The sequence below is a fragment of the Solanum dulcamara genome, chromosome 12 (genome assembly GCF_947179165.1).
Source record: "Solanum dulcamara chromosome 12, daSolDulc1.2, whole genome shotgun sequence".
NCBI classification, from domain to species: domain Eukaryota; kingdom Viridiplantae; phylum Streptophyta; class Magnoliopsida; order Solanales; family Solanaceae; genus Solanum; species Solanum dulcamara.
Window position 1 is genome coordinate 41,762,575 of NC_077248.1, and position 23,678 is coordinate 41,786,252.

At 36.0% G+C, this 23,678-nt stretch overlaps 1 protein-coding gene across 1 annotated transcript; it reads right to left on the reverse strand.

The window, feature by feature from the left end:
- Window positions 1-2,960: 2,960 nt before the first annotated feature.
- On the reverse strand, window positions 2,961-19,891 carry LOC129877026 (putative RING-type E3 ubiquitin transferase C3H69). The gene is made up of 7 exons (XM_055952504.1): window positions 19,809-19,891; window positions 18,739-18,826; window positions 17,865-18,652; window positions 14,022-14,091; window positions 9,510-9,598; window positions 9,323-9,383; window positions 2,961-3,282 (listed from the first exon to the last, which is right to left on the reverse strand). Exons 1-6 carry the CDS (start codon window positions 19,817-19,819, stop codon window positions 9,347-9,349), a joined length of 1,083 nt encoding a protein of 360 aa, XP_055808479.1. The 5' UTR covers window positions 19,820-19,891; the 3' UTR covers window positions 2,961-3,282; window positions 9,323-9,346.
- Between the last annotated feature and the right edge of the window lie 3,787 nt (window positions 19,892-23,678).

Below are 23,678 nucleotides of genomic sequence, written 5' to 3' on the forward strand. Positions count from 1 at the left end.
ATGTCTCGTCCTTGAAGCATGAGGATTCACCACTATAAGAAAGTAAAGCTCAACTCTAGCCTAGAGTGGAAGGTGCGTGATAATCTTCGGTCCCTATATTATGATACAATGTAAGCAAATATATATGTTAGTACATGGAATGCACTAATTATGTGAGAATTGTGCATGATCAATAAAAATAGGACATAGTCAATATGAGCTTGAGATGCATGACCAATATCGTAAAAACATGAGTAAACTTGAAAATATTTAAATATCATAATCATGTGGTCAATGCATCAAAATATCATCATGAGAACTTATACAATTTTAAATACCTTGTATGGGATAGGACCTTTAACCAACATATAAGACCACGCGATCTATAACATGGAATCCGATGTAAATCCCACATCAAGAAGGGAGAGGCTACTTTGCCAAGGTAGACTCCATGAGAACCTTTCTTTAACATTGAGTTATTTGTGGATCCACTAGCTAGGCCATATTGGCAAAATAAACCTACGCAGTCAATATGGTTAGGGACTAATAGTTGCAATTAGGATTCCCTTGGGTAGCTACTTGAGCTACCGGACCAAACTTCACCTTAAATTCCTCTCGGTTCTTAGTTATTATCCCAATTGAAAGTCATAAACTATAGTCATTAACACCATTAAGAAAGACAATAATAGATATCAATTTTCATCACAAAAATCATAAGAGTAGCTCATTAACATGGTTGATTCATAAGAATTCATGAGTCGGTGAGAAAAGCATTTCACCTCTTTAACATTAGTGTGAGGAAAACCTATCACAACATTTATATTTTGCTTGAAACATCGTTGAGTTCATAGTTCATCATCATACATTACTTTTATGAGTCATTCATAAGCCTTGATAAAAATTCATAGAAATTCTTTAATAAATCATGATCATAAATCCTTGAAATCATACTTGAAAATAACATATAGCATGGGTCCATCAAAATCAACTTGAAATCATGCAATGTATCCCAATGCAATTTCATTAAAAAAAAATAGGGCTTAGAAGAAGAAATCATAAAGAGAATTTGAGGAGAACCTTGGGACTCCATGGATGGAAGGATCCACGGTTGAATTCTCACATACTTTAGACTATAGAAGCCCTAAATTGCACTTGAATTGGACACTTGAGTTTGAAACCCTTGAATTTTGCTTGAAGAAGAAGAAGACCCTTGGGAGAACTTTTAGAGAGAAGATTTTGTGATTTGGGTGTCATGGAGTGAATGAGAGATTTAGGAAGTTTTGGAGTAGTTAATAGAATGGAATTTGTACCCAAAAACCGTTCAAATACATTAATGAAACAATAGAAAAAAGACCAAAACACCCCTGAACTTAACTGATCGGGACCCCTGGACAAACCACCTTCACGGTCTGTGAAAAACTCCACGAGTCGTGGAGTGGTCCGTGGGAACTTCCTTGGTCAAGGTTGGGCATGAGGAACTTGATGGGAGGGACCACGGTTCGTGGGGGTCATGACGGTCTGTGGTGGCCCTCGTGAAGCTGACTTGATTCCTTGGTTCTGGAGGTTGAGTTTCACGGACCACTTGACGGTCTGTGAACATGAACACGGGTCGTGAACACGGTCGGGGTCCTCTCCTGATCTATCCTTTATTCCCTGATACTTCCACGATTTCTTTCCACGGGTCGTGGTGCTGAGTGCGGCCCATGATGGGCCTTGTGAACATCTGGTGCAAACTTTCTATGATTTTTATCTTAAACTCCATTTTTCAACTTTTCAACTTCTGGGATCTTACAATAACAAGTTGCAATATACATAATACATTAATACAAAATGAATAACAAAAAATATATATTTTTTGATACATTGATACAAATGTGTAATCAATATCAGATACATACAAATACATTTGAGACAATAACAGTGAAATAAATATACTCAAATACATGAATACACTGAAGATTCAAGTACATTGATACATGAATAGAATCCATAAATGCTTGCATTTTATTCCTTGAAAAGTCTCCAAATTCGCACCAAAAATCCCTCAAATTCGAGATATAAACTCCTCGTAATATATTCATTCTTTCAAAACATCACCCATTAATTTTAGTAACAAATTCATGAATCCTTAATTTGAACTTAAGCTTCAAAACTCTCTCATGCCAATGATGACGACGCTTTATTGGAGGAAGCAGCATCATTATGTTTGAATTTGAAAAAAAAATATATTTGAAAGAATCGTCCATGGAAGAAAAGAAGAGAAAAATAATCATCCATGAAAGAGAATAGAAAGTACTAATTTGGGGTTATACACTAATTTGGAAAGAGAAGGAAAAAGATAGATAATTGAAGTAAATACAATGCCTAAAATTAAGCCTAGAAATACACTAATTGAAATAGGGATAATGAAAGAGAAAACCTTGCAGATGGTAAAAATGAGAAATCATTCCCAGTAATTGATTAGGACTAGGAGTGCATTAATTGTCTTGAATTAAATAATTATTTAATTATATATAAGAAAACTATTATTTGTATATAATTAACTTTGCAATTTAATATTTAATTGTATCCATATAATATTTTTTTTAAAAAGATAAATTGTAGCTATTTCTATTAAATATATATTAATGTTTGCTATATTCAGTAGTTTTTCCAACATTAAAACGCCATGCACTATTTTAATAGCACTTTGTGAAAGATTTAACACACACCCCTTCCCGCAATAAATAAAGCGAATGATATTATGCCATTTTTAGATGGTCTTAAAATCATCTCTACCAAAAACAAAGTCGTCTTAAAGTGTTTCCGAATTTTGATGAATAGAATGCAAGGACCTGTAGGAATTCAACTGAAATAGAAAAGAGAGACTATTCCATCGCAGGAAATCTTTTGGAAATGAAACAGATTCAATCATCTGCGTTGAGGATTCTGTAACATCCATCCACCCTACCACCTTTCAATACATTTGGGACACAAGATCATTCCAAATTATACCCTCCTTTTATATCTTTTATCTCACTCACTGTTCATCAAATAATTTAGACTTTTAAATACAACAAGGCTTTTAAAGAAAATAATAGCAATACCAAAGGAAAAATCTATCTTAAGATCAGATATACAATGTATCATGTGATCACCAAAAAGGATAAAAGGACATTTTCAGAACTATCACCCTGGACATTAGCAGGACCTGTAATCGGCAATTCATCATCTACTTTTTTTAAGTTTCTTTGTATACCCACTCTCAAACAATTACATTCAAGCCCCAACTCTGCAGCCAAAATCCACCAGGGGAAGTTTACTCTGAAAAAGCCAAAAGGTAAACATGATCAAGACAATCCTGCCAGTGCGGACACAATTAAAAAATAACATCAAGGAAATGGCTTATATAAAATAAAGACAAATTCAAAACAAATTACATTACATGCTCGTGACTCACAACTAACACGGCCAAGTGCCAACATTTTAATTTCTTTTTGAGATTGCAAGTGCCAACATTTTAGTACTACCATTTTTTCTTTTTGCAACTACATCCTTTCCTGGAATAAGAAAGCCAAACATTATCAAGACAGAAGAATCCTGCCAGTCTAGCCATCATTTACCATGGTAAGTTCTAATCCGAAAAAGCCAAAAGGCAAACATAATTAGGACAGGAGAATCCTACCAGGTAATAAATTCAAATGAAACTATGATTGATAATGATTTTAGAAAAATAGTATGTCAACGATATAAAATGTCTTCAGGTCTAACCTTCTAGAGCTGTTTAGTTTAACGAAGCAGTCAAGATAATGAACAGATGCCTATCTCATTATTCATCACCTAGGATTCTGATAAATCTAAACAGTGTCAGGGAAGACAACAGAGGGAGTTGATTCTAATTGTTAAAAGTCATTTCATATTACAGATCATTTAGATAGATAATGCAAGAAGTGAAGGCAGCATAACATGCAACACCCAGAACAAACTTGATACGAAATTTTACATGTACAAAATGATGAAAGAGCCCAAGAGTCCATCTCTCTCGAGTCAACATCAGATGGAGAGCTCTCCAGAAAATGAACCCAACAAGATCATCTAAATAGTTTTGGAGGATCTATGATGTGTTAAAACCATTATGTTGCACTGATAAAGTTACACGAGTTTTTGACTATATTGTGGCTAACGCTTGTTTGATATAATAATTTCCTAAGCTGCACGGACTCTTCAATTTTCTATGCCGTACCGTGTAGGATTCTCCAAAAATATACCACTTTTGAATAATCTGGCACGCACCTAGGGATGGCAAATGGGGCGGTGCGGGGCAAACCTGCATAAACCCGCAAAGACTTTGCCCCACCCTGCCCGCATAGCAATTTTTATTTATTTTTGCCCCACCCTTTGCCGCCCCGCATGAACCAACCCCACATAAACCCGCCCCAGATATAGCAGTTGGAACAAGCTCGTATGCAACAAATCTCCTCGCAACTATTTTAAAAGGAAATAATTGTTTGTTAGTTTATGTACTGCACAACACAATCAATTCATTCTAAGAAGACAAAGAGACTTTCTTTAAAAAAATTAGTGATATTTGATAGCATTGTTGGTGTTTTATCCCTCTTCATAATTTCTTGGAATAAGATTGTACTGTGCAAGATAGAGTACTGCTTTATTTTTTGACAAGTGTGTTTATCACCCAAAAGGAATTTGAAAGAAGCTAAGTATTGCGAAAGTATAATGAGCACAGACCAATTTGAGATATTGGAAGTAAATAGGAAATGGACTCATCCTTACGGTATAGTTATTTCCATGGAAGCGGTAGAACTGACAATATTGCTTGGGCATTTGGGCTTGGATTGGAGCGATTGGTTACCCGTGTACCCGCTCAGCATATTTTTTTTCAAAAATATTTTGTACCCGCCCTGCCCCGCACCCACAAAAGCTCTAACCTGCACTGCCCCACAAATACTATAACCTGCCCCACCCCGCAACCACCCCGCCACCGCCCTGCCCCATTGCCATCCCTACACGCACCCGTTGACATTTTTGAAGAGTCCAAGCAACATAAATAATTTCAGGAGTTAGAAGCTTTGGAAAGAAGAAACTGACTAAAAGAGGCAAAAAGATGAAGAAAATGACGAAGTGCATCATCAGAGGTCTTTAGATGGAAAAAGGATTCAGGCAGTCGAGCAAAGTACAATTGCACTTTTACAAGTGTGACCGCACTTCTGAAGCAGAATACGAATAGAAAGGAATGGAGCAAAAAAGCGACCACTTTCAAAGTGCAGCTAACCACACTTCCATCTTTACTGAGAAGACAGATTACTGTGCAAAAGTTCAGGGATAAAGTGAGGCTGCACGTTGTATATTCAGTGGGGTAAATTTGGAGAAGGTGTGTAATTCCATTGAGATGTATAAGTAGTCTAAATTATGGTATTTTGAGTAACTTTGGACGGCCGGAAAGCTTAGGAAGGTTTCGTTAGCAACTTTTAGAAGTTCTTCAACAATTTTGTAGGATTTCATCATGGAGTTTGCATCATCCACATTAATTTCAAGCATGAGTAGCTCATTTTCCACTCAGATTGTAGACCCAAATGGTTTGCAAGTTGATGGTTGTTAATTATTTGTCAATAATTGATGGGTTATGATTATTTAATGGCCAAATACATAGAAAACCCCTCAAAGTTGGCGCCAGATTTCATTTTGGTACCTCAATTAACGCCTGTACCTATTGAACGCTCCAACCCCAACAAGAGTGTGCCTATAAAACATATTGCTGACATGGAATAACGTGTGGTCTTCACTTCTCCTTAGCACATAAATTATCATCATTTCAATCTTTTTGCAAGTACATGTGCCATTAAAAGAAGTTATAAAGGAAGACAATTATTTCATATTTAACTCAAAACCATCCATCAAACAAAAAGACACATTTGATTTCTTCTTCTTTTCTGTAGTCTGATCCATCTATCAATGCCACCCATCTTCATTTTCCATCCTTAGGCATTTCCTTATCATCTGTCGACTCTCCTAAAAGGACCCTTTCAAAAAAAAAGAAAAAGATTGACTTTTTCCTCTTCCTCTACTCAACCCTACAAACCCTCCAACAATGGTGGTCCTTTTTCCTCTATACATTCTAACATCAAAAAAATCTAATTAAATACAACAAGAACTTTAAGGCTCTCCATTGTCGCATATGAATAAAACGTAGAGCCCATCTGTAAGAATTAACCACAAAGCTGTATAAATGGTAGAGACCTATAATTGACCTCCAGGAAATGAACCCAACTAGATCATACAAACAGTTTTGGAGGATCTACGATGTTTTAAAACCATTATATTGCACTGATAAAGTTATAAGAGTTTTTGACTATATATTGTTGCTAACGCTTGTTTAATATGATAATTTCAGGAGTTAGAAGCTTTGGAGAGAAGACTGAGGCTAAAAAAGGCTAAAAGAAGAAGAAAATGGCAAAGTGCATTATCAAAGAGGTCTTTAGATGCAAAAGGATTCGCCAGTCAAGAGCAAAGTACACTTGCCATTTTACAAGTGTGACCGCACTTCTGAAGCAGAATACAACAACAACAACATACCCAGTGAAATCCCACAAAGTGGGGCCTAGGGAGGATAGAGTGTACGCAGACCTTACCACTACCTCGTGGAGGTAGATAGGTTGTTTCCAAAAGACCCTTGGCTCAAGTGTACCAAACCCAAGTACAAGAAGAAGAAAACAATGAAGAAGCAGAGTAAGAATATAAAAGAATGGAGCAATAGTGCGATGAACTTGTGACACACAGAGAAGGACGCAAAACAGCAAGATAGAGTTTTTGGGAACATTATGTAGTGGTTCAAGACAATGAAGGAGGGTGTAAAGCAAAGTGCTTGACATGTGGTTCGATACTTAATTGTCATCCAACAAAAAATGGCACAAGTGTCTTACAGAATCATATTGAGAGATATCTTGAGTGTTGTCTCTATCAAGAGAGGCAGCTTCGTATTTAAGCTTATGTTTTGAATTTGGTGAATAGACTTAATTTGTGATTGCTAGAGACTAGTGTTGTGTTTGATGATGGATTTAAGACATAGTTTGTGACTGCTAACGTTTTCTATTTGGAGCCAAATTAAAAGACATTTGTGGCGTATCAAGTGTTCAATGGTGCTGCAATTGTGCTCATTTTATGTATGTTTGTTGGCTGCTGCTGCACATTACCACTGGCTGACTGCATTTGGCACTACCTTGTAATGGCTGCCCTGGACATTGTGAATTTGTGATTGCTTGGGCCTTGTAAATTGTAATGGCTGCACATTGTAAATTATACCTTGTAAATTTGTTAGGCAGACAGCTTGTCAGGGCTGGCTGGCTGCTAGTCCCTAGTGCAATAGTGCTGGCTGCTTAACTAGTAGCTGCTAAGTATGTGCAGTCTAGTCTCTTAGATGGTGCAAATATGTTGGCCCCATATTTAAATATTTGAAGTCTTTTAGTGTTTGATTTCGTCCTCATTTTAAGAAATACCGAATCGAACCAATCTAATTTGGTTTGGTGTTCAGTGCACACTTTTCCATAACCGCAGTTCGATAAAACCAAACCAAAGAATCTAATGCCCACCCCTAGTCGCAAACCAGCAGAATCGCCTATTGAAAGCAACCACAAATTACAGAGCATAGTTGGAGAATCAATTGATAAGGAGTGATATCAGAGGCTGGTTAGAAGACTCGTTTATCTCTTTCATACTAGACCAGACGTAGCCTATTAACTTAGCCTAGTGAGTCAGTTCATGCATGGTCTCCGAGATCCTCATATGCAAGTCGTTTTTTCTCCAAACATGGTCACCTACAAATAGAAGCCTTTACAGACGCTGATTGGGCTAGATCTCTAGATGACAGAAGATATACATTTGGTTACTGTACAGTCGTAGGAGGAAAACTGGTCACCTGGAGAAGGAAGAAGCAAAATGTAGTTGCTAGATCAAGCGCGGAGGCAGAATATAGAGCTATGGGCCAGGCCGCCAGGGTGTTTGTGAAGTTTTGTGATCACAAAAGCTACTAGAGGAATTGAGATTGTCTAAAAAAGGGAATAAGTAATGCTCAAAATTCAGTCCAACATGACTGAACAAAGCATGTTGAAATTGATCAACGCTTCATCAAAAAAGAAAATTACGATTGGTGTCTCGAGTTTGTTCCATTTGCATAAAAAAAACAGCTAGCTTATGTGTTTACCAAAGGCCTCAACAAACGGACTTTTCATACACTGGTTTGCAAGTTGGGCATGTACTACATTTTTGCACCAACTAGGTGGGGGTGGGGAGGGTTGATTGATGTTGATAGCCCGAATTATAGGAGTAGGATGATGTTATATTCAATGTAATTGATTAGAAATTGATCGTGTAAGATTGTCTTTCCTTATTTAGTCTAGGACTCATTGTATAAATACACATTCTCATGGGTTGTATATTCATAAAGAAATACAAAGAAGCTTCCTCTTCTTGAAATCTTTGGGTAGGCCCATTATTCATTGGGAGATTTTAATGGGTAAATCATAATTGAACCATAATCAATAAACCAATGATTAGACAATATAAGGAATGTCCATCAACGAAAGCAAATCAACTAGGGGCTACAACCATAGTATCTTTTATCACTTGATCTAAACTCTTCTTCTTTACTTGTTAGCTTAAAATTCTATTGCAATCTTAGTTTTAGTTTAATTGAAACCCCAAATAAATATTAGAATTGGACTAAGATTGAAGATATTTCTTACTACAAGTAGTCATACATACACATTGCTCCTTGTGGGATTCGACATGGATTCACATCCAATTATAGTTGCAATCGACTGCTTAGTCTATTCAGAACTTGAGTTGCATGATAAAGTGCTCTCAACTCAACTCTAAAATTAGCCAGTTAAGGAAACTCAACCATGAAATCATAGCTCACTAACAAAGTGTTATAAAGCACTTTTGTATATAATGTAACGTTTGCAATTGTTGATCATACTGTAGGCAACAGATAAGCAATTGAAATAAGCATTGCCTCTGAGTGAATTGATTAGCTTTCGAGACATAAAGAAATGTTCATTTAGATCATAACCCCCTCTACATCGATTTCAAAGTTGGTCATCAAATAATATTAGCATAGATCATGAACAAAATTGGAAGAACTTTAAATAGTGGATTGGCGGGTGGAATTACACATCAAGGTAAGCCCCAAAAAGCGTTTTAATTACTGTGTCAACTTTCCATTTCAAAAGGAGCTCTATAGTCTTCTTTTTAAAATCAAAAAGAAATATAACACCAAAAATATCCTTTAATCAGGCAAAAATGCTACCAAGACAAAAGAGAAAAAGCAAACAGGATGATTTGAATATACCTTGAAATTACTAAAAGAAACTGTTCAATTAATTTCCAAATTCCTGAGGAAGTCTGAGAGCCTGAGGAAACCAGTAACATTGAAGAGCGAATCAAACGATGATCATAAACCAAAGCAAAGAATAACACCATCACCATGTAAGAGAGTTGTCAAATCACAAGGAAATAAAAGTTCAAGGATATATGACCTGATATTTTTAGCGATTACTGTGCTTCCATCTTCAGAACCAAGATGGCGCAGTACCACTTCCTCCAGACGACCATCACGGTGTTGATGCTGCAATAGAAGATCATAATGTCCATAATAAGCATCTTAAACAAAAATATCAAAATGTGAATGAATGATTCAAAAGATGAGAAAAATGAAGAGAAACATCGCTAACATGATGTAATATCACTGTTCTTGAGTAAAAAATGTTCAAAATTTGATCAGGAACCTCTTGTCATGAGAGAACGTAACCTGCATTTGTGTGAAGGTGGATTGCATTTGATTCCATGGAAACATCAAAAACTAAACTTTCCACTTCTTTGTTATTCATATTACCAATGGAAACTAAACAACCAAAAAATCAACAGACTTGGGATAAACTATCATCAAGACAGCCTAGGAAAGGAAAAAAACGTAGCCAAGTCGAAACTAATAAGCATGTATTTCACGAAATGCCGATGTGTCATATGTTTTGAAGATCACATCATATTAATATCTCTGGACACATCGTGTTCAAAATTCCAAACTTGAAAAAGTTAGACGCAGCAACCCAGACCTACAAAGGTTAACTACATCAATATCCTACTTTGTAATCATTCTATCAGAATTTTAATGCCTAGCAAAAAGGTCATTGTCTCAACAGACCAGAAGGAGGTTCTTAGTGATCCGGGGAGATTGTTAAGCATTATGAAATCATTAATATGGCGAGATCCCTTTCCTTGTATGTATAGGAAAGATTTAGAATCATGATAATTATGCAAATAGAAATAGGAATTACTAGGTATCACTTTCCTTTCCGTTTAAGGATTACTTTTAAGAACTATATAAGCCCACCCCAATATGCTTCAGGGAATGTTCAAGCAATTCACTATTAACTCTTTTATTACTTTACATGATATCAGAGCAAAGGATGAAATGGAGCTAACACCAGGTTGGAGGTTTGGAGACAAATCCCGGAGTCTAAAGGGTTCAGGTTGAGCAGGACCAAAATAGAATATTTGAAGTGCAATCTCAGTGATGCCTCATATGAGGTAGGCATGGAAGTAAGGCTTGATACACAAGTCATCCCCAAGAGAGTCTTTTCAAGTATCATGGGTCTTTAATCCAAGATAATCGGGAGATCGATGATGATGTCATACATCGTATTGGTGTGGGTTGGATGAAATGGAGCCACGCGTCGGGAGTCTTGTGTGATAATATGGTACCACCGAAACTCAAAGGTAAGTTCTACGGAGTAGTGATTAGAACTACTTTGTTGTTGATAAGTCAAAAACTCTCATGTTCAGATGCAAGTTGCAGAAATGAGGATGTTGAGATGATGTATGGGCATACTAGGAGAGAAAAAATTAAGAATGAGGATATCCGGAAAAACGTGGTGGACAAGATGAGGGCAATGAGGCTAAGCTGGTTTGGACATGTGAAGAGAAGAGGTGTACATGCCCCAGTGAGGAGGTGTGAGAGGTTGGATATAGCTGGTATGAGAAGAGGTAGAGGTAGGCCGAAGAAGTATTGGGAAGAGGTAATTAAACAGGACATGATGCAACTTCAGCTTACCAAGGAAGTGACCTTAGATAGGAAGCTATGGAGGTCACAGACTGTGATAGAACATTAGTAAGTAGTTGAGCTTTGTCCCACTTTTCAGCAGTATTAAGCTTGGTGGAAGTCTAAAAGCACCGTGTATGTCGTAGTATTAACCTTATACATGTAGTTTCTTGCTTTTGATAATTATTACCATCTGTTGTCTTTGTTTCACTTACCACATTATTTCATTGTTGTTTGATCTTAGGCATATTTATATGCCTAAAAGCCAAAATTAAACCCATATTATAGCTAAGTTTAAGAACAAAATCATTTATGCTTGCTTGTTTTGAGTTGTAATGATGTTCTTGTGCTAACCAATGTGATTTGTAGGGAGAAATTGCGTGGAAATGGACTTAAATGAAGTTGGAATGCTTGGAAAGTGACGTTAAGGTCAAGATATGAGCGTACAAGGTAGATAAACTCGAGAAAAAACAAAGCAAAATGAAGTTGAGCTCCGCGTTGGCTCCATGCCACGGAGCGGGGAAGCAAAATTTCATCTCACTAGGCAATGAGGTCGTGACAGGTCCGTCCACAATACTTTCACCTGGAAGCAAGGTCCACGTTGGCTCCGTGCCACGAACCTAGGAGTGTCTTTTTGACACATTTTTCTCCTATAAATAGACACGTTTTGTGATATTTTAAATTATTCTACTTCTGGTACTTGGAATGCACGACTTGGGGAGAAACATTACACCAATGTTCTTATTTTCATTATTTTAATACTTGATCACCATTAGAATATACATATTGTCTTTTCTTGAACTCGACAGAGGAATTGAGAGATAGAATTTGGAACATAGGAAGCAAGACCAATCTTTGGTGAAAACTAAGGGTGATTTGTATCTAGAATAGGGATATACCAGTATACCTTGCTTGATTAAAGAATGAGAAGTGAGCATAATGCTCCATGCTAGATAAAATCTATCCCCACTCAATCATGTAGTTAGATTATGAACTTTGGTAGACAGTTAGAGGTTTGAAAGACCATAACCATATTATTGAACTCGTGAGTTAGTAACTTGATAGCTAAAATGGAAAACACTTTGCATGAATTCATATTAAAGTCGTAGCCCTGGAATTTCCCAAATCATTGATAAAAACCCCAAGTTGAATTCGAACCTTTGCTATTTAATTTTCGTAGTTGTTTATTGCATTTGTTTAGTTGAAAATAATATTCAAACTCTTTTATACACTTGCTTTTAATTATAGTGAAAAGCAAAATTATATATTTGCTAGTCATAAGTCCTCTAGGTTCGATAATCTGGATCGTAAGAGTCACTATATTACTTATTTGATCACATACACTTGCGTGTGCAAATTTGGAAGTAACATTGTTACCGTTCTTTTACAAAATGCCTTATATTGTTTTCCGTATTAATTGACTTTTTTCTCTACTACTGTATTTCCTTTTTCATTGTGATTTAAAGCACTTGAGCCAAGGGTATTTCGAAAGAGCCTCTCCACCTCTATGAGGTAGGGGTGAGGTCTGCGTAGAGCCAAGGACTTGAGTCCCTAATCTGACAATTCCTTCTTTCTTCCACTCTAATTCTTTTCTGCTCAAGACACTGGGAGAGAGCGAGAAGGGAAATAGGCTGAACGAGGTTGAGATATCAATTCTCAGTTTTCGGCTAAAGATCCAAAGGTCAATTTCAACAAAATTAGCTCACCCATCCTCTAGCGACCCTATACCGGAAGAAACATGCCAGCACCAGACGCACGTGAGGTTCACCATGCCCCTAGACACTCTCGCCGCCATCTTACACACCAACACGTGAAGCTTCTACAGCATTCGATCGAAAAACACTTCTTCAAGCTCACTTAGCTACTCTACACCACCCTATCACCTCTGTTCCGACAAAGTCTTACTGATCCCTTGAAAATTTGGAGCAAATTCTCGACTTCTCTATTCTTATGAAGTTTGAGTTTCTCCGGTTCTTTATTCTATTGCATCCCATTATTTTCTATTTAAGAGATGCGAAAAAAAACATGGTTGAAAAGAAGGTTCAAGTTGTTGAAAATCATCTTTCGGGAAACCTCTGATTTCATTCACACCTATTAATTACTACTTCAACATTAGTAGGTCGTATTCCCTCTATTTTAACTGTGTCTTACTTTCCTTTTTGATTTGTTTCAAGAAGAATGCCATTTTCTATATTTAGCAACTCTTCAATTTCAACATCTTCAAAAGGGCACTTTGGTACATTATACACATCTCTAGTTTAAGTATACAAGATTCAACGGTCTTCCTTACTTTCTCAAACTACGTAACCTTGAGTATTCTTTTGAATAGATTGGAGTCGATTAAGGGATTCCGAACACGGTAAAGTGGTGGAAGGTTAAGCTTGGCTTGAACCAAGGTAAGTTAAGACTTTGACCTCAACAGGAAAAAATTTCCCAAGCTAGAACTGGTTTTTGGGGTACAGTATATGTGAGGTGATGTGCATATATGCAGATACTGAGATAATATATGGGATATGTTGTTTCTACTTGAATGTGTATGATTACTATATCTGAGATATGATATTTGTACATACGGTATGCTAGTATAAATGTATAACATTATATGCATCAGTTACATGCTAGTATAACACGATAGAATTCATGTATGTTGACTTACATGGGTTTTTTTAATAAACATATATGTTTCACAGCTAGTTTCTCAGTGTAGAGTGAGTATCTCCACAACCACAACAGATGATGACATGACGTGAGCATAAATGAAAGAAGTGGAATTTCAGATAGCTGAGACTAAGGTGTGGTTGTTGTTATAGAAGTATATTTCTGTTGCTTCACATAAAATGATGTAATTTACAACTTTACGTAAAAAAGATCTATTCCATAGCAATAAATCAATGTCACTAATTGAAAAAATGAAATTCTAAAGATATTCAGGCATCTTAACATTTCTTACCTTGTAGAAACAGCTCGTCCCAAATGGACAAGTCCCATTCCCAAAGTCAAAGTGCTTGCAGTCGATAGATCTGAACACAAGAATTAAAAACGAATTACTTTAAAAAATGGCACTTCAGAAAATCTTTTGTATTCTTTTCAGTTTTCCCACTGAGAGACACTGGGGCATGGCAGCATCCTAATTAAAAACTTTATGAAGCATAAAAATACTCCATCTCAGTTAAAACTTGGCCTCATCACATCAATGTGATAAATATAACTACTATCCTGCATTACAAGACAGCTAAAGCCTTGCCAGGTTTTTAATGTTTACCCTTTGAATGTTCATGTATATCATTCTGAAAGCTTGAACGTCAAAATAGAAGTAATGTTTCATGATATGAAAACTAAGGATCATACTTATTACTTTAATGCATGGAAGAGAGTAATCAAGGGAATGTTACTGTCAAAGAGGTCCGTCTCTTGAAAGAGAGAATTCACTAACCCAGTCACAATGAAAAGATATGTTGAATCCCCTTTTATGTAGATTACTAAATCCAAGTAAAGCAAGCTTCCTTTGAGAGTGTTTTACTACTCAAGATTATGCTCTAGTGGCTTTCCTTGATTCCGTAGTTAGCAACAGACGATAGCATGACTTTCAGAAATCTCTCTATCCTGTGATGATACCTTGTGTCAAAAACTCTTGACTCCGGCATCAACTCCTTACTCGTCCTAACTTACCAAGAAATGAATGCCCTCCTCATACTCTTTTAGGTTCAATCAGGTTCCCAAGATATAAAGGTCATTGGTTGAGAATCCACCAGTTTTTCTATCACCTTTATTAGTTTTCTAATATTTTAAATTCTAATTGTTGTTGTCAACGGGTTACTAGGGTATGCTAAAGCCTTGAAGCCGGATAAAATAGCTGAGCAACCTGGTATTTTATGTAAGCCCAACTAGGGGTATTTTATGCCCAACTCAAGAATCAAACAGAAAAAACCTGTTATTTTATGCAAGCTTCACATTGAAAAGGCATAGGATCATGTCAACTAGGCATTCTTGCTTGATATTCTGAAGAGGATGGGATTTGGACTCAAATGGATCAATTGGATCCAACAATGCATAGACAATGCAAATCAACAGTATGTTATCTGTTCTTAAAATGGCTCTCCTGATGGTTTTTTCAAGGCTCAAAAGAGGGCTAAGACAAGGTGATCTCTTTTTGTTCATATTGGCTACAGAAGGTCTTAACAACATGGTGAAAACAGAAAAATATAATGGCTGGATTAATGGAAATGAAATGGCTAGGAGTGACAACAACATCATGGAGATCACACATTTACAGTATGCAGATGACACCCTTATCTTCTATGATGCAAATGTGGAACAATTATGCATCTAAGGGTGACCTTACTTCTGTTTGAACGTGTTTCGGGTCTTCACATCAATTGGAGGAAGTGCTCCCTCTTCCCAATTAATGAGGTCACTGATATGGAGTTCATAGCATCAATGTTGGGAAGGAGAAGTTGGGTCCCTGCCCACTGTGTATCTAGGTATGCCTTTAGGGGAAAAATCCAAGGAAATTCAGAATGGTGTTATTGAGAAGTGTGAGAAGAAACTAACTAGGTGGAAGTCCCAATATTTGTCACTGGGAGGAAGAGTCATACTGATCAACTTTGTGTTAGATGCCCTCCTCACTTACATAATGTTTTTGTTTCCAATTTCAGTTAAGAGTTATTAAAAGACTAGACATCATTAAAACATCCTTTTGTGGCAAGGAAATAAGGAGAAGATAGGGTTTCATTTGGTTAAATTCAAGGCCTTATCAGTGACCTAGAGTTTTAGAATGAAATGACTTTGGAAATACACACAAGAAGAGCATATGTTATGGGGAAGAGCCATCAAAGGAAAATATGAGGAAGAGGACAGGTGGATGACCAACAAGGTCAATACCCCTTCTGAGGTCAATTTGTGGAGATCTATCAGCGCCCAATAGCCTGATTTGAAGAACAACTCTACCATTAAAGTTGCAGATGGTAGTAAAACTGTGTTTTGGAAGGATGTATGGCCTGGGACAGAAAGCCTCCAAGAGAGATTTTGTGACATTTTCAATCTAGTACATCACCAACATAAAATAGTGGCAAAATAGTGGTCAAACCAGGGATGGGATATTACCTTTAGAAGAATGCCTAATGACTGGGAGCTGAATAGAGTGACTGAATTTAACAATCTTTTGGGAAGTTTTTGTGGTTTACAGGAGTAGGTTAGTAGAATTTGGTGGAAATACTTTATCAAAAAAAAAAATTGGTGGAAATGGGCATAGCGTGGTGCATACAAAGTAGCCTATAAAGCTTTGAACCAAACAAATCATTATATTGAAGAATGTCCCTGGAAGCACATATGGAAGAAGATAACATATTAAGTTTCCAGTTTTGTTTGGAGTTTGGCAAGAGAAGTTGTACTTAACTCAGGATAACTTGATGAAAAGAGGGACTATTCTTTGTGCCAGATGTTGTTTGTGTGGGGAAAACATCAGAGACACTGAACCATCTTTTTCTCAATTGTAAGATAACAGAACAAATATGGAGGATGTTCTTAATCTCAGTGACATCACTTGAATAATGTCTGGCAAGATTTCTAAAACATTAGCAAGTTGGGAAGAAATAGGATGTGAGGCAAAAGGCAGAGGAAGATGGAGAATTGTCCCAGCTTGTATTTTTTGGACTGTAAAGAAAGAAATTCCAAGTAGGGAGCCACACTAATTACATGACTCGTTCTTGAAAACCTCCCAAAATATAAATATTTGATATGACACAATGTTTACTGAGTTTATTATCGAATTGTTAATTGATTTCTGAGTGCATGAAACACAACAACAAAAGCTGAGACACTGGTAAACTTGACCCACGACTTCTGTACCACATATAAAAGCTGAGAACACATCCTTTAGGACATCTGGCACACTAGTAATGCGGAGGAAGCCATTTAATAAGAGTTTGTAAAGCTTGGGATTCATCCAGAGTTCTTTTTCCCTGCATTTATTGATTTGTATGTATCCACGAGATTTATTCGAATTTTCTTCTAGTTTCTACCATAACGGTGTGTAGCTAAATTCTCTAATTCTAGAACTATGGTCCTACCTTAATGTTGTTATTCAAATGTTAATTAGACGGGCAAAATTTATCATATTGGTTTGTTCATTCATATCCTGAGTTTAATTACTTGATTGTCTGGCCAACAATTAGATACTACCGATGAATCTTGAGTTAAACTTAAAATAGGACCTTCTTGATTGCGATAGGATTGAATAAAGTGCATTCTTGAACCTAGCCATCAGGGAATCAATTTGCAAATAAAGATAGAAATAAATATATTTGTCATGCTTAGTCAATTAGTGCAAGAAATCATTAATACATTATTTTATCTGTAATCTCATAGAAATATAGAGTTTCGAATAAATTAAATAGGTGAGTAAAAATTGACGAAATTGTACGAGATAAATCAACAAGTCAAATTAATTGAAGAATTCAACAAGGTTGTTAGATAAAGCCATAACTCTAAAATATTTTCTCCCATTGATATCCAATAATCATTCAAAGCATGTTGATCAATTATTTTCAGTCTCCAATAATCGCAATGACCTGTGATTATCTAGTAACTAAATTAAACTAATTCAATTATCTTGTCAAGAAAAGGTTCGAACAATCCTCATATATGTTGTGTATGCATTTGAGGACAACACATCATGTGGATATGTTGCACTCTTAGAGGTTCAACATTCACTCTCATATGACATTGCTAGTGTTACGATCGTTTAACAAAATGAAAAATAACTAGGGAAAAGGAAAGACAGAAAGTGATAAACCTGAGTTTGTTTTTGTAGTTGTCGACTATTTCTTCCTTTTCTTCTTTTGTGAAGTACCAAATAACACTTGGAATGACAAAATATGAAAGCTTTCGGCATATGGGGCAAGCCCTCAGTGCAGAATTAACATCCATCCCAGAGGAAGAACTGCCACGCCAATTCCTTATACACGATACACAAAACGGATGATCACACTCAGAAAGGATCCCAAACTTCCTCTCAGCTGCTGTTGACTTGGAAAGAACACGTTCAAGGCATACACTGCATTCAATTTCTTGACTGCGCTTCAATAAATCAAGGTGCTTTTGCTTGTTCTCACATGTTTTTATATGCTCCTCTCTTTCCTGAGGCCTGAAAGGATGCAAGCAATGCTTTCCACAGGTTGGACACAGATCTCCATGAACACGAGGACAATTTTCTCCCCGAGGACAATTACCAGCAGCAGCAAAAGCACAGATTGACCGATCAGCTGGGTTAACACTGTTTAACTCAATCATGTCATCAATCTCCAATGCATCTTGAAGCTCAGACTTTTGGTTCCATGCTGGTTGGCTGGAAGCGTCATAAGGTCTGCTTGAAGCTAAATACTCAGTAGAAATACCTGGCACAACATCTGCATTATGTGCGTCCATTCCAGGAGGCACATTGGTAGGAGCAGAACTTGAAAGCAGATATTGTTGAGGTTGTGCTGAAGATTGAACTGAAGGTTGAGATCGAGACAGTTTAACATGCTCATATCTACACCTGCTTCCATAAGCACAAGCTCCTTTTTGGTAGTAGGTGCATACCTGCAACAGTGATCCAAGAGAAAACAATCAGATAGTAAATGATCAATTAAGCCTTGATCATCAAACTAAATTGTCAAGAACGTTACATTATTAGAAGGATTGTTCCAATCATGTGAAAACTCACAATGATCCCCCTTCAGACATGCCCCATGTGCAAAGAACTTACAAAGAACCCTGGAGAAAAATTAGAAGCACATGTGTAATTTATATAATATGGCCATCTAGAAGAGAATCACCAAATAAATAAAACTATAATTTAATTGAAAGTAACAATATACTTTGTCAATGGATATATTAAGGTAGATAGTTAAGGTAAAACAATAACTTGACAAAGTAATGGTAGTGACAATTTACCTCTTCAAAATATTAACTTTTATAGCGCTTATCAGTAAAACAAATGCCATTTAAAAAAAAATATGGATACTCATCATTAACAAGCAATAAATGTTTTGAACAACCACTTAAATTTAACAACCAAGATAATAATGAAAAAAACATCATTTTCCTTGAAATTGCTCATACCTCATAACCATCAGATAAGACAAACCTCAATGACATATAATTGGAGTTTCTTGCAGTCTATTTACAGAAAAATATCATAACCACCACATACACAAAGCAATACAAAACTATATGTACCAATATACTGAGTTAATTTGGCAATGAAAGCGTTGAAAACCCTGTAAGCATGTTAAAAAAGTAACAAGTATATGGAGCATTCTCATTTGTCACTTTGGAAACAGAATAGCGGTCAATCTTTAATGATTTCCCATAAACTAAAGCAGAAATCCACCTTGAAATGATTATGTTCAATCATCTATATCAATCAAATGAAAAAGCATAATCATATATAGCAATATAATGTTTTTAAGAAAATATTTCATGAAGGCGCCTGCTGAGAGTTGGGAAAGACTAATCATTAATTACGTATGAACATGACTTGTCACGAATAAAACTTGAGAAAAAAATTTGAAAACTTTCCCATCAGCTAAACTTAGGAATCAGCAATACAAAATCACCCATTAAAGTAACACCGAGAAAGAATTCAGATGAGGTTCTGATAAACCACCATTTACATCACAGAATCGGTAAGAATGTTGAGAATGGATGGATTGATGATATAGAAAAAACAAACAAATGAAGATCGAAAATGCACCTTTTGGACATGGCTTCCACCTTTGCCTCTGACAGTCCAACCCTGAGGTTGCGGTTGGATTTTGTTTTAGTTATACTTTGAAATATTAGGTTTAATAAAAAAGTTTTTGGAAACGTTTGAAAAAATAATTGTAATTCCCTCTTTTGCCATTATTCTGTTGCAATTTGAGAACAAATGTTCTAGTTTAGTATTACAAAACCAGCAATTCTTAAATTTAAAAATTAAATTACCCAACATACCTTGTCATAAAATATTTTTCCTCCTAAAAATTAAAGTGGTAGATAACTAGCGACTTTGAATTAAGAGGTGATAAAAAAGTGTGAAAATTAAATTGTAGTGATTCAAGTTATTTTAATTGAATGTAGAAGACAATTATGTAATTAAGAATTAAGGAATTATGAGGGATGTGTGGGAGTTGCCCTCAAGTTTTTAAGTTGACACTTTGGTCCATTGTATTAAAAGGGGTAAAAGACTAAAATCATAATTTTAACTAAAAAGGAAGGGAACCCAAAATGGGAAAAAATAAAAGCTGCCATTTATAGGCTTTCCCTTCTTCTTCTTATTCGTTCGCTTCATTCTTCTTGTTCTCTTGTTCTTCTTCTTATCGTTTTGTTGCTCGCAGTTATTGTTGTTGGCTGATGTTGCTGCTTCTTCTTCTCCTCTTTTTGGTGGTTCATTTAGCTAATTATTGAACCAGATTTTGTTCTATATCACTTGGCATTACTTCGTAAAGTGATGTGGTAAGTAAAATAATAGTTCTTTGATTTCAATTACTCATCTGGATATACGTGCGTATTTTTCAATAATTTACATTCGCGTTTTCAACGGCTGTCTTACCTGTTGCAACAGATGACTTACATGTTGCAACAAATAGGTCATATGTTTCAGTATATAAGGCATGTGTTGCAACAGATGACTAACCATATTTGCAACAGGTGACTTACACATTGTAACATATGGGTCATATGTTACAACAGATAAGGCATGTGTTGCAATATATGACTAACCATATTTACAAAAGTTGTCTTACCTGTTGCAATACATGATACATGTTGTAACAGATAAGGCATCTATTGCATCAGATGACTAACCATATTTGCAACAGTTGCCTTATATGTTGCAACAATTGTGTTATCTGTTGTCAACCAAAAGATCTTGTCATCAGTTACATGCATATCTCTTTTGAAAATTATCTTTAAAGATAAGCAATAAGCTTCAGTTGCATGCTTATTTGAGTGATATAGCTAGGCCGATTTTAAGAGTGTACGAGTCACGCCCGAAGTCTACACCCAGGTGTGGCTAGCACTCAGAAATCATTGTTGGTTTCCAAGTGAACCCTTGGCCTGACTAACTCACTAAAAGGAAGAATTTAACTCGTAAATATATTCAGATGGACACAGTAAAAAAAAACTTAATACTCTCGGTTTAAATCATAAACTCAAAAATATAATAATATAAGAGACATAACTCAATATTTTCAAAACATATTCAAAGGAATAAACTAAACACTGTCTGACTAGTCTATTGTAACATCCCTAAAAAAATGCTCATAAGTTCCTTAAGAATGCCTTGAAAATAAGCCGCTCATGTAACGCATTATCCTTAATCTTTTTGAAAAAACTGAGTTCGAAATATTGATCAGGGGGTCAAAACCTGCGGGAAAATAGTCTCGATGGATTATTAGGACTCGTAGAATGGAAGAAGGATTTTTGAAGAATCCACAAAACAGTGTGATCCACGACAGGACCGCGTCGCAAACTCGGGGACAGTTTTCCGGTCGAGTGGTCCGGGACAGGACCGCGTCGCGGACCTGGAAAGGTTTCCTGGTCGAATTTAGTTTTTTTTAAGGGCATTTTAGACTTTTCCCAAAGAATTAGTTAATGAAACTAGACGTTTTTAGGATCTAATTCAACTCTATAAATTAACCTAAACTTCTGATTCTATTCATTCTTCTACAATTCATCTATCAAATATTTCTCTCTCTACAAAAAGGCTCTCAAGGGTTTCCATTGAAGACTTCAAGCAAATTCGCTCAATTTCTCCATTAAAATTCTCAAGTTCTTCCAAATTAACTGGTGTTCTCACTCAAGCTATGTGGGTATTGATTCATGGATCCTTTCATTCATGAATTCCAATCAATTTCTCAAGGTTTTCTATCAAATTAAAGTATGGTACTTTATGGGTTTTGTGATCTCTATTCTAGTTGCATGAATTTTGATTTAAAGTATGATCACGAGTCTATTTTGATATAAATTAATGGTTATTGAATTAAATTGAAGAGTTTTTCCATAAATTCTCCTATTTTGATTTCTAGGGTTTATGATGTAAATTATGAGTATAAAGGATATTATCTATATGAATTATGTATGGGTTGATATAAAGTTTATGATCACGCATATCTTCAAGTTAATTTCATGATTTTCAAGTAAATTGATCATGCATTCATGACATACCCTAATTTCAAGTTCAAGCTATAGTCATGAATTTTCAAAGTATGAATTATGACTATGTATTTCCATTATGATCATGAATTATAAGTATGTTTCAAATTATGATTTTTCATGCAAGTTATGAAGTAAGGTGACCTAAGGCCTAACTATATGAATTATGCAAAAATGATTGTAATGATGAAAGGGCAATTCTCACATTACATGTATGTTATGAAAATGAGCTACTCTATGATTTCAAACCTATGATCATGACTATGATATACGTCATTATGATTTTTATGCTATGTATTTATTCCGTGGAATTTGACTTAGCACCGAATGTAGACTTGAGATGGGGGCTCGAAGCAAGGGGTCCTTATATAAAGTCTCTTATCTCATAACTACATGCCACCGTAGGATTGCCTTTATGGCCTAGCTAGTGGATCCACAAATAGCACATGTTCATGATTAGGAGTCTACCTTGGCAAAGTAGCCTCCCCCTCTTGATGTGGGGATCATCGGATTCTATGTTATAGCTCGTATGGTCTTATTGTCGATTATAGTTCCTATTCCATATATGTATGATCTCTCAAGTATGTTATGTTTTCGAATTTATATTTTTAAATGCTTTGGTCAATATAATTTTCTCATGACTTTACGTATTCCAACTTATCATGTATTTTACTTGACCTTTGCATTCCATGCATTCCATGATTTACGTTGTATGTCACGCCCTCATACTTAGTACATTCCAACATACTAATACATACTTTTTGCCTACATTATCTCATAATGTAGGTGTTGAGGTTGAAGATCCTTATCGTCCACGTAACTAGTAGGCGTTCCTATCCCAAGGTGTTGTGGTGAGTCCTCATTGACCGGGGACTAGTTCAAGTTACTTACTATTTCCTTTTAAAAAGAATTTTGTTTGCGTTGTATGTTGAGGGTGAGCTAAGGACATGTCTTAGCCCCCGCCCTTACTCATGTTTAGAGGCATCTTGTTGGACATATGTTTGAGTCTATGTTGTCATAAGACATTTTCAGATTTCTTTTTATGTTTTAGACTCTCTTCTGATGTTTCTGCTTTTATATTTCACCTTATGTATGCTTATGATATGTACAAGAGGCTTGGTTGGAGCCTTCGGGGTTTTGATCACCGTGTTACGACTAGGCCCTAGGTTGGGTCGTGATATCTATAAAGCCTCTAAAAATACTGACTTTAAAATACTTATCGGGACAGTCCCGTAGCTACCTCAAACTGATAAAATAAAGGACTGAAAATAATGACTGAAGTAAAACTCAAGAGCTCATTTGAATGCAAAGATGTTTCACCAAAGTTGAATACAAATCTAATCTTCAACAGTTTGCTTATTGAGGATCTCTATCACCTATGTCTGCATAATAAAAAGATTTAGCACCAAATGACGTAAGTACATCGAAT

Bases quoted from the DNA above. Each gene is read 5' to 3' on its own strand.
- LOC129877026 (XM_055952504.1), bottom strand. The intron at 14,092-17,864 runs GTTTATCACTTT...TCTTGTGTTCAG, and splicing joins AACTACAAAAACAAACTCAG to ATCTATCGACTGCAAGCACT. The intron at 9,599-14,021 runs GTAAGAAATGTT...CTTCTATTGCAG, and splicing joins GGACGAGCTGTTTCTACAAG to CATCAACACCGTGATGGTCG.